General features: G+C 37.1%; 1 protein-coding gene across 1 annotated transcript in view; it reads right to left on the minus strand.

Moving 5' to 3' along the window:
• Nucleotides 1-12812, minus strand: part of PKHD1 (PKHD1 ciliary IPT domain containing fibrocystin/polyductin) — a 455948-nt gene that overhangs the window by 160687 nt on the left and 282449 nt on the right. The window contains 1 exon segment of the mRNA XM_007972274.3: nucleotides 7630-7767. Within this exon segment, the coding sequence (XP_007970465.3) occupies nucleotides 7630-7767 (138 nt within the window).

Below are 12812 nucleotides of genomic sequence, written 5' to 3' on the forward strand. Positions count from 1 at the left end.
GACAGCTATTCATGGGCAAAGCTTTTATATGTTTTAAAAACACATTTAAATCAACAAACAAGTGTTTATTGAACAAGCTTTGAGTTGGGGACATTTTTAAGTCGGTTTTCCTGTTCTAACAGATTGTAAAAATGAAAATAGTTTGAATTCCTACAAGACACCAACGTTTTCGATTTGATTTTATACCTCCTTTTTTCCTTTCACATAGGGGATAAATATATTGTAGTCATCTAAACATTAACACCATAATTTCTTCCTCACAGATGTAGACATTTAAGCCTAAGGAGATTGAATGTTTTCCAAGAAAAAGGCAGTGAGCTGAAAGACAAACCTAAATATGCCCATTCACTTGTGTATAGATTATTAGTCATAACAGCATATTATCAGAATTCTACAATGCAGTAGGTACTAGGGTTATAAAATGTTCTGATGAAGTCTATCATTTACTGGAGATAAGACACTAATTAATTATTTAATGGAGATAGACACGAATGCTATTCATGTCATCACTGAATGCAATAATGGCAACATGAATAAGTAGCATGGACCAGAAGGAAACGTACGCTGAAATTTACTGCATGGAGACAAGAGAGCCTTCATATTAGATTGGTGCAAAAGTAATTGCGGTTTTTGCCATTAAATAGTAAAGGTAGTCCTTGGGCAAAGGCTTGAAGGATGATATTTAAGATAGCTGAAATAGCCACTTGTCCTGGTCCTGTCTTTTGTCAGCTCTGAGACCTTTCAACAAATCAATAATCTCTCTGGATTTCAGTTTCCTTACCAATAAAACGAGACAGATGTTTCAAACAATCACAGAGATTTGCAACATCACAGTTATGAATCTACTATTGGGGTATTTTCCAGAAATTGTACAATGAGTTACTAAACTAAAATCATAATTCATGTCTCTGGAACTTCCATATTTATGAAGCTAATTTCTGTCTTATTAAAGCCACACTCAAGAGACTATCAATAAGTAGCAATTCTCAGCATAATTTGGACTCATTTTGTTCTTTAATGCTTTAGAAAGCAACACTCTATATCTCAAAATCTGGCCCATGAAACTCATGATGTTCACTATACACTCACTACTATTTACGATTCTCCAACTACAGGGGCTGCCTTTCTGCCTCACAACTACTACACAAAGCACATTTCTCCCTCGGGACCTTTGCACTAACTCTCCCTCAGCCTGAAATGCTCTTGTTCAAATCTTTGCAGGTCTAGCTTGTTCTTGTCTCTACAGTCTGATGTCACATTGACTTGTTAGAAAGGTCTTTACTAACTATCTAACATATAGTTGCCAACATCCAACCTGGATCTCTCATTAATTAATGTTCCTGTTTAGTTTCTTTCAGAGAATGTATTGCCATCTAAACTTATCTTCCTCATTTATTTTACTATTTGTCTGTTTCCCCCAATAAAATAATGCAAGCAGGAATTGTTCACTACTGAACGTCTTGTTTACTGTGGAATATTCAAACGCCAGAAGGAATGGCTGGCTCTGAGTTGGCATTCAATGAAAGAGGGAGGTGGGGAGGAGATAAAGGAGGAAGGGACAAATCTACAAAGGAAACTTTGGAAAATCACCATATCAGAGGAATTATTTTCTCCTTCGTATCTGTTTATCCATTTCATTTCACCATCCAAAAGAAAATCAGTTATTCATGAAAGCAATCCCATAAAGGTTTGATGCCATGACTCAATATGGACAACTATTCATTTTCAACCATGAAATTCAATATGTTCAATGACACCTCAGGCTATACTAAAGCCAAAAAATGAAGTTGTTAAAGAATAGATAAATGGCATTGAGCTTATGAAAAGTTATTGCTCCTGAAGGAGTAAATGTTGCATTTTTATTTGTTTTACATGAAAAGTAACAATTTGTGTCAAAACTATATCAGCCATTATAAAAAACAAAAAGCTGGAATAAGATGGTCAATTTTCTTTTCTATTTTCTTTGTCATTTCCACTGTAACTCATATTACTGACCACTTCCTCTTGTAAATTGCCTTCTTTGTTTCAAGATATTATTTTCTTGTCATTTCATTTTCTTTCCACCTATATAACTGTTTTTTTTTTTTGTTTTTTTTTTCCGTTCTTGGTTCCTGAACTCAGCTTCCTCTACCACCCTTCAAAGACCGGTGCTCCTCAAAATTTCTGTCCACAAAACCTGTTTGGCCAATTTTATTCACATCTTTAATTTCACATTTGAGCTGATGATCCTCAAATATGTACATTTAGCACAGACCTTTCTCATTGGTTTCTTTATTCATAAATCTACTTGCCCTCTAGATATTGTCACTTGCATCTTTCATTGAAATCTAACCTTGAGATTTATGAGTCTGGGTACTTAACAAACCACTGTATAAAGTTTACTGTATACTCAACATTGTTCAAGCACTTTAATAAATATTAACTCATTTAATTTTTTAAAACCTCTATGAAATATGTATTATTATTATTTCTACCTTGGAGATAAGGGTACTGAAACACAGCTAGTTCATATAACTTGCCGAGGCCATTCAACTAACAGAGTGAGGAAAGGGCACTCATTCTTGGCATCCCCATTGACCCAGATCTCCCAACCCGAAACCTTGGATAGATCCCAAACAACTCCTCCTTGCCTCAGATCAAAATTATCACTAGGTTCTAGTGATTTTTACCCCCTCAATGTGTCTCTAATTCATTCTTTCCTCTTTAACTCCTGTTAAAGAGTAAACCTTAGTTCACTCCCTTACAATTCCTTTCCTAAAACATCTCAGTAGACTTCTCCCTTTTCACTGTGTCCCTTTTAAGTGCATTCTCTACACTTCCAGCACTAATTTTTCCAAGAATAAATATAATCATGTAACTTCCTTACTTAAAACTATCCAGTGACTACCCACTGCCTTCATAGGAAAATCCAAACTCCTTAGCATAGTATATCAGGTCAAGGTGCTTCATCTACTACCACCATTTCATACAAAGCCGGCTATCCAGATATACTCATTCCCTGCAGTTTCCCGAAAGTATAATGCTCATCTAAAATATGTACCTGTTCACAGCTCTTCCTTTATCTTTAAGCTCCCTCTAAGTTGGAAGACATGACCCTTCCAATCATGTTTTTACTCGTTTGTCACACCATTTTATTGAGACACCTCTTGAAAATTCGGGTTCATGATTTCTGTTTCTATATGCCCAGTATCCCCCATGGTACTTGGTACACGGTAGGCACTGAGTAAACCCATGATAAATGAAAGAATGGACACACATGTGTAATTCTTTAAGCTTATCTTAAGTGTTTTATCAGACTAATGAGACAAGCACTGAACGAAGAATGAAATTGAGTTTGGCATTTGTGATGCAGCTGTAGCCCTCTAAGCAAAGCTTTGATCTTGAGCTTCCTTTCTAATTCTAGCATTCTATGATTCAACTCTATTAAAAGTCCATTGATACCTTTGCCAGCACCAGCTGCCTTAAAAGCAGGACCACCAGCTGGGCATGGTGGCTCATGCCTATAATCCCAGCACTTTGGGAAGCCAAGGCAGGTGGATCACAAGGTCAGAAATTCGAGACCAGCCTGGCCAACATGGTGAAACCCTGTCTCTAATAAAAATACAAAAATTAGCTGAGCCAACATGGTGGCGGGCGGCTGTAATCCCAGCTACTTGGGAGGCTGAGGCAGGACAATTACTTAAAACTGGAAGGCAGAGGTTACAGTGAGCTGAGGTCACGCCACTGCACTCCTGCCTGGGCAACAAGAGAAAACTCCATCTCAAAAAAAAAAAAGCAGGACCACCAAAAAATATAATTCTACAATGTTGGGACTTGGATCAAATGGTATCAGATAGCAGGCATACACTGGCAGCACTCTGTGCCAATGTCCAAATCTATTAAGTTTATTTACTAACTAGTCTTATTATCTGTTTCATGTTGGGATTTCTTTAGGGTGTGGTAAAATTGGACAGATGGGTTGAAAGTCTTCCTTCAGGCATAATACACATAGGATTGGGCAGATGGGCTCCAATAACCAACCTTTAGGCCTGGAACACATGGATGAAGCAAGGAGAAAAAGAATACACCACTATCTAGTGAGGGGTAAAAAATAGAATTGGGAATGGAGAAATTTTTTAATGAGACCTGAAATATATAAAGTAAAACTGGAAAGTGGCACAGTGTCACTTACCTTCAAAGGTACAAATTTTTCAGGCAGCAAGCTACATATTATAGTAATAAGTGACCTTAGAAATCCAAATATAACTTACTGAAAAAAGAGATCAATCTTTGCAATAGAAGATATCAACTGGAAATAAGTTTTGTTGTAACAAGAACAGGGTTCAATGTTATTTAATATTTCTCAATTAATTAGATGAGGATTTTACACAATGTTAAACAAATGGGCAAATGATAGTAATCTGCGAGGAAAAGACCAGACTTCAAGAGAATATCTCCAGTGTAGAAAGATGAACTGAAATAATTAAATGAAGAGATGGGTAAACAGTATTGCCATTAGATTCCCTCAAAACCCAAGAGAAAACAAAATAAGCCCAACACAACTGTACAATGTAGAGATATGTATTTGTGGCAGCACAAATAAAAAGAGCAGGAATCAGAGTCAACAATGTAGTTGGCAGGACTAACAGCATGACCTGGCTGGATAAAGAAGTCAGTTTAATATTTGGCTGTATTAACAGAAGAATCATATCTGTTCTGATAGCTGGAGGCTGTGCTGGAGAGCTTTTGTTGACACCTCCATTTCCAAGCTCTGTGCTTCTCCATCCTACCCAGTGCCCCAGGATGTGGCTGACCTTTGTGTACTGCATCAAGTTCTCCTTTACTCTGACTTCCAGTTGGATGTGGCCAAATGGTAGCACAAGCAGAAGACAGGAGGGAAGCAAAAGAATGAGATAAGAGTGTTTATTCCTGTAGTTCCTTCCTTGTACTGGGTGAATCCCAACCATACAAAGGCCATGCCTCTGGGGTGATCTGACAACCATCTCTAAACCTCTCTCTTTATCTCTGGGTTCCTGTAACATTCTTTCCTCAGTCCTTTATGGCAAGAGGTAGTAAGGATAAGTGGCTTTACTAGCCCTAGGGTATACCTCATCCCATTTGGATCTTTGTAAATCATTCCTTTATTTAAATCCCTTCAAACTGTCTAATGCATATGACATATATTTTCTGTGGGCACCCTGGCTGATAAACATTTATTGAACACCTACCATATACCAAGCATTTCCTATAAGCTGTTATGTTTAATATCTCTCTGAGGAAGGTTCTACTGTTATCCTACATATGTTGCAGATGAAAAAACGAAGGTGCCCAGACATTGACTTGCTTAAGGTCAAACAGCCAAAAGGTGGCCAAGGTGGACTTGGTCCCTCCACCATCTGACTTAGAGCCCATTCTGTTAACTGCTATACTCATTTCATTCTGTTCAGAATAGTCAGATCCCACCTGGGAATAGTTCTTTCTCCCTGGCTTTCAGAGGAATTAAACAAAACAAAGTTGTGTTTAGAGGCAATGCCAGCAAGAAAGAGGGAATCTCATAATAATCTATGGGAAATGGGGTGTACAAATTTGTAAAATTTTTCTGAAAAGCAATTTGGCAGCATGTATTAAAAATCTTTAAAAAATGTTCTTATCCTTAGGCCCATTAATTTCATGTTTAAAAGCCCATCCTAAGGAAACGAAGATATGAATAATGATTTAATTATTGAATGTTCATTGCAGAGTGAGTTACAAGGACAAAAATCTGAAATAACTTAGATGCTTAACAAGAGAAAAATTGCTAAATTATTATACATGCATGCATATCTATATATTCCCATATATTATATAATGTTGAAATCATTAAAGTTGGGCCTTTGAAATATAATGAGTTGCAGAAATTCTTACATTGTTTATATAGGATCAAAAAAAATCAAAGTATATGCCCTATGTTTTGAAATATATGCATGCATGTGTGTGTGTTTATGTGTAAGAAAAAAATGATTTTGAGATAAAACACCAAAATATTAATTGTGGTTATATTTGCACTTGGAAATATTTGCACTCGGAAACTTTGAGTGATCACTTCATTTCCACCATATAATTCTCTTTGTTTTTCTGTATTTGCAGTTTTGTACCATACACTAAAAACAAATACTTAAAACAGCAATAACTATGAACCATGGTTATAAACTGTATGACCTAAAACAGAAAAGATTCAAGAAGATGTGAATGAAGTGCTATAGAATTAAAAGGAGTATGATACTTGTCCTGAATGGCTCAAGAGGAAGAGCCTGAACCTATGGAAATTGGAGGAAGATAGACTTTAGCTTAATGGAACAAAAAGAATTCTAATAGGATTTTAAATAGTGGGAACAGGTTGCCTTGAAAGGTTTTGATTTTTTTGTCACTGGAAGTATTTAAGAAAAGGATTGACCATATTTTTTCAGAAATCTTTTTACAGTGACTTAACCTTTGTTCAGGTAATTAGATCTAGAATTTTCTCCCAACAGAGAATCTAAAATTTTCATGCTACCTAACAGCGATATCTAAATATTTCCTTACCACTAGAGATATATTTCTTTGGAATATGATATGATTTTTTTCTGGGAATTCTCTTTTAATCTTCTTCCTGGGGCAAAGTAGAATGCCTTACTAAAGTTCTAAGGTAGTTCCTTTGGAGACAGAGTACATGTCTTTTCAGCATTTATACCCATCGCTTACAACAGTTCTAAGTATATAGTCCACCCATAACATTTCAGGTTTTTTTAATTAAGTAAGCCAAATCTGGTTAATACACTACCCCAGATCCATTCCATTCTGCCTGTCCTGGGGCCCCAGTAACATGATCCACTTCCCAGCAAGAGGAGCCTCATCTCCTGGCACCTACTGATTCTCTGGTCCTTCCACTAGCTACCCAGGGAGCCATAAAAATAACAAAGTCAGAGGAGTTAATGGTGTGGAATGGGCCAGGCGAGATGCTTGCCTTCTCCTCACTACCTCCGCCATATTGTCCCAAGATATGGAGGTTCTAATAAGGCTTCTCTCAAGATATCCCACATAACCAAGCAAACCAAGCATGCTTCTTCAAGAAGCTATGACTACCTTGTATTTGCTTTCCCTCCCTTTTCTCCTCACTTTTCTTTTTCCTTCATTCTCACGTCTTTGGGATTATTTGTCCCAGTAAAGTGCTAGCACATAGCTTTGCTTTCAAGTATATTTTCTCAGGAAATTTTTAAGACAGCAATTGAAATTGTATTGTGAGTTAGTTGATCAGATGATATCAAATCCATCCTATGATATCTTCTGAAAGAGTGAGTTAAAGGCATATTCTGACACAAAGAAAACCTACTGGAAGACTTGATCTGTAGCCTGGAGGAGGTAAAAAAAAAAAAAAAAAGCCCTGGAATGAGCAACAGCAGGCGGACCAGAAACAGCCTGATAGTGCACGGGCATGAGAGAATGACCAATCCAAGCCACCTCTGACCACGTGTAAAGCTTGCCAAAGAGTAACTTTCCTAGTATACTCACTACTACCTTAACCCTCCCCAGACTCTGTTAAGCAACCTTCTTGATGATACCATTTGTTTCCCAGAGCTCCTTCTCACAGAATATAATTCCCAACATGCTTGCAATCCTTGTGCCTTTACTCACCAACTTTCAGCTCCCCTCCTGCAATGACCATGCATGCCACACTCAGAACATTGCTTCTGTCCACAGGGAAGTCTAAGGTACCCATCACATACAGCCCTTTGAAGAATGGAAGATCTGTATCCACAAGGACAGTTCTGTCTGTGGAAGAAAAAGAAATTGCTCAGATATGTCACAAAAACAAGAATTACGTCTTTTATTCTAGGATTCTCCCAGCAGTTTGGGAGCTGCATACAGTGTTATCTAAACCAGGACAGGTATAGCAACTGGAAGAACAAATAGTCTGCCAAAGGCTAGGCCTTACTGAACAGGAAAATAAGTTCTGATTGATAAATGCTACCATTGCTTAACACACCACGTTCATGGACAAAATGCACTACTTATGCACCAAACAGCAGCCTCGAGTCTACTGCAGTGGAAACACACAGATTGAATGAGCTCCCTACCCTTTGTTCCTGTATCTTCACTTTTGGTTCTAGCTTCAGGGATATACAGAACAGTCGACATGACATTGGCCTCTGAAGGCAGACTATTTGGGTATGAATACCAATTCTACTACTTACTAGCTGTCTAGGCAAATAACTTTATCGCTCTATGCCTCAGTTTTCTCATCTGTGGAATGGAAATAATACTAAAAATAACTGTTTGTTCATAGGACTTTTGTGAGGGTTAAATGAGTTAATAGATTGAAAATGCTTATACAATATTAGTAAGCTGTATCTAATTTCCTAAGTCCCATTGTGTAAGGCAAAGTACATGGTGCATGCTTAATAAACACTTGATGTTATTATTTTTACTGTTGTCCCTTAGCTTGTCATGCTTATAGAGCTTACTGGACAATTTAAAATCATTATGTTTTATTTCTCCTTTCATAAAAGCAGTCTTCATATAACTTCAGAAGAAATAATCATAGCTTTTGCCTGAGATTTACTATTACAACATTTTCATTTAAAACAGTAAGTATTTCATGTATGCCAAAGCACTGTGTTACTTTTTGAAATTTAGCAGTAATTCAACACTAATTAATGACATCAAATAAAGATTTTCGCTTAAATTTCTAGTGCCATAATCACCAACACATGTAAAGATTTATAAGGAATTCTTTTGTTAATATAATCTCATCTCTCATTCTAGGAAACAGTGCACTTGCTCTTCTTAAGGACATGCCCAAGCAAATTAACTTGTCATGAGTTGTCTTTCCTAGCCCCTGCCTGCTTCCTGCATTATAAGAATGGCCATGCCCTCCTGTGGCAGAGACTACAGAGTTGTAAACAACCATTTCTCTTGTTTTCCTAAGTTCACAGACTACAGTTTCCACCTCCTTTGCAGGTAGATGAAGTCATGTGACTGAGTTGTAGCCAATAAAATGTAGGAAGAATTAAAGTATGACATCTCTAGGCCTGGTCCATTAATTCTGTATGCCTTTTCCCTCCCCTCTTCTCTCAGTTAGATGTAGAGCAGTGGTTCTCAAAGTATGGTCCTATCCCATCAGGATGCAAAGCAAGCATTAGTTCTGCTAGCAAAATATTCTCTCTTCTCGCTGGCTCCACCACTCTCCCTAGGGAAACAACCTCTCTCTTTTACACTTCAGTGACACACTGTACATACATCTATCAGAGTACTGAGACACATTATTCAATTATATACATACACTATTGTATGTGAGGAAGTAACTGTCACTGGGCTGGTCCTCGGTGTGATTATGACTTCCTCTCCCACTCTGACTTCCTTAAGTGAAGAGATCATTCTTTTTCTTTTTAAATTCCTAGTGTTTTTGCAATACTGAAGATAAAGACACTAAATAAATGTCGTCCAGATCTGTTGAGTTTAATCCCCTACATACCTTAAATTCAAGAGCTCATTGGTGACTGGTACAAAATGAATGATCAAGCTAAACAGATAAAAATAAATATATATCTTACTCTCATCTCTGGCACTTTTCAAAATATTCAAATAAAAGAGTGAAGTACCTAGAGAATGTTCTAGGTTTAGCATACATTTTATGGGTTCATGACTTTAAGAATTATTTGAAGCAAAATTTGTAAAAAACAGGAGGGCTTTGCCTCTAATTTATTTACTTATTTATTTAATTTTCATCTTTCATTTTAAATTCAGGGACACATGAGCAGGATGTGCAGGTTTGTTAACACAGGTAAACTTGTGCCAGGGTGGCCTGCTGCACAGATCATGCCATCACTCAGGTATTAAACCCAGAACCAATTAGCTATTCTTCCTGATCCTCTTCCTCCTTGCACTCCCTGCCCTCTGACAGGCCTCAGTGTGTGCTGTTCCCTGCCTTGTGTCCATGTGTTCTCATCACTTAGCTCCCACTTACAAGCAAGAACCAGTGGTATTTGGTTTTCTGTTCCTGTGTTAGGTTACTAAGGATAATGGCCTCCAGCTCCATCCATATCCCTGTAAAGGACATTATCTCATTCCTTTTTATGGCTGCATAGTATTCCATTATATCCATGTACCACATTTTCTGTATCCAGTCTATCATTGATGGGCATTTAAGTTGATTCCATGTCTTTGCTATTGTGAATAGTGCTGCAATGAACATATGTGTGCATGTGTCTTTAAAACAGAATGGTTTCTATTGCTTTGGGTATATACCCAGTAATGGGATTGCTGGGTCGAATGGTATTTCTGCCTCTAAGTCTTTGAGGAATCGCCACGCTATCTTCCACAATGATTGAACTAATTTACACTCCCACCAACAGTATAAAAGCATTCCTTTTGCTCTACAACCTTACCAGCATCTGTTTTTTGATTTTTTAATAATAGCCATTTGACTGGTATGAGATGATATCTCATTATGGTTTTGATTTGCATTTCTCTAATGATCAGTGATGTTACGCTTTTTTTCATATGTCTGTTGGCACCATATATGTCTTTTTTGAGAGGTATCTGTTCATGTTCTTTGCCCACTTTTTAATGGGGTTGTTTTTTTCTTGTAAATTTAAGATCCTTATAGATGCTGGATATTAGACATTTGTCAGATGCATAGATTGCAAAATTTTTCTCTCATTCTGTAGCTTGATCACCCTGATGATAGTTTCTTTTGCTGTGCAGAAGCTCTTTAGTTTAATTGTATCCCATTTGTCAGTTTTTGCTTTTGTTGCAATTGCTTTTGGCATCTTATCATGAAATCTTCGCCTGAGCCTATGTCCTGAATGGTATTGCCTCGGTTTTCTTCCAGGGTTTCTATAGTTGTGGGCTTTACATTTAAGTCTTTATTCCATCTTGAGTTGATTTTTGTATATAGTTTAAGAAAGGGGCCTAGTTTCCATTTTTTTGCATATGGCTAGCCAATTCTCCCAGCATCATTTATTAAACAGGAAATTCTTTCCCCACTGCATGTTTTTTGAGGGTTGACAAAGATGAGATGGTTGTAGGTGTGCAGTCTTGTTTCTGCCTTCTTTTTCTGTTCCATTGGTCTATGTGTCTGTTTTGTACCAGTACCATGCTGTTTTGTTATGCTATTTGGTTACTGTAGCTCTGCAGTGTAGTTTAAAGTTGGGTCATGTGATGCCTCTAGCTTTTCTCTTTTTGCTTAGGATTGCCTTGGCTATTCAGACTTTTGTTTGGTTTTATATGAATTTTGAAACAGTTTTTACTAATTCTGTGAAAAATCTTAGTGGTAGTTTAAGGGGACTAGCAATGAATCCATAAATTACTTTAGACAGTATGGCCATTTTCATGATATTGATTCTTCCCATCCATGAGCATGGAATATTTTTTCATTTGTTTGTGTCATCTCTGATTTCTTTGAGCAGTGGTTTGTAGTTCTCCTTGAAGAGGTCCTTCACTTTCCTTGTTAGCTGTATTCACAGATATTTTATTCTTCTTGTGGCAGTTGTGAATGGGAGTTCATTTGTGATTTGGCTCTTGGCATGTCTATTGTTACTGTATAGAAATGCTAGTGATTTTTGCACATTGATTTTGTATCCTGAGACTTTGCTGAAGTTGCTTATCAGTTTAAGAAGATTTGGGGCTGAGACAATAGGGTTTTCAAGCTATAGGATCATGTCATCTGCAAACAAAGATAATTTGACTTCCTCTCCTCCTATTTAAACGTCTTTTATTTCCATCTCTTGCCTAATTGACCTGGCCAGAACTTCCAATACTACATTGAATAGGAGTGGTGAGAGAGAGCATCCTTGTCTTGTGACAGTTTTCAAGGGAGTGCTTCTGGCTTTTGCCCATTCAATAGAATATTGGCTATGAGTTTGTCACATATGCCTTTTATTATTTTGAGGTATATTTCTTCAATACTTAATTTATTGAGAGTTTTTAATTTGAATGTATGTTGAATTTATCAAAGGGCTTTTCTGCATCTATTGAGATAATCATGTGGTTTTGGTCTTTAGTTCTCTTTGTGTAGCGAATCACATTTACTAATTTGCATATATTAAACCAACCTTGCATTCCAGGGACGAAGCCTACTTGATCATGCTGGATAAGCTTTTTGATGCGCTGCTGGATTCAGTTTGCCAGTATTTTGTTGAGAATTTTTGCATTGTTGTTCATCAATAATATTGGCCTGAATTTTTCTTTTTGTCATATCTCTGCCAGGTTTTGGTATCAGGATGATGCTGACCTCATGGAATGAGATAGGGAGGAGTCCTTCCTTTTTAATTCTTTGGAATAGTTTCAGTAGAAATAGTACCAGCTCTTCCTCATAACTCTGGTAGAATTCAACTGTGAATCCACCTGGTCCTGGGATTTCTTTGGTTGGTAGGCTATTTATTACTGCCTCATTTTCAGAATTCATTATTAATCTATTCAGGGATTCAATTTCTTCCTGGTTCAGTCTTGGGAGGGTGCATGTGTCCAGGAATTTATCCATTTCTTCTAAATTTTCTACTTTATGTGCAAGAGGTGTTTATAATATTCCCTGAGGGTTGTTTGTGCTTCTCTGGGGTCAGTAGTAATATCCCCCTTGTTGTTTCTGATTGTGTTTATTTCTATCTTCTCTCTTTTCTTCTTTATTAATCTAGCCAGCAGTCTATTTAATTAGTTTAAAAAAAAAACAGCTCCTAGATTTGTTGATTTTTTGAAGGGTTTTCATGTCTCTATGTCCTTCAGTTCAGCTCAGATCTTGGTTATTTCTTGTCTTCTGCTAGCTTTGACATTTGTTTGCTCTAGGTTCTCTAGTTCTTTTAGTTGTAATGTTAGATTGT

This window comes from Chlorocebus sabaeus, chromosome 17 (genome assembly GCF_047675955.1).
Source record: "Chlorocebus sabaeus isolate Y175 chromosome 17, mChlSab1.0.hap1, whole genome shotgun sequence".
Lineage (NCBI taxonomy): Eukaryota > Metazoa > Chordata > Mammalia > Primates > Cercopithecidae > Chlorocebus > Chlorocebus sabaeus.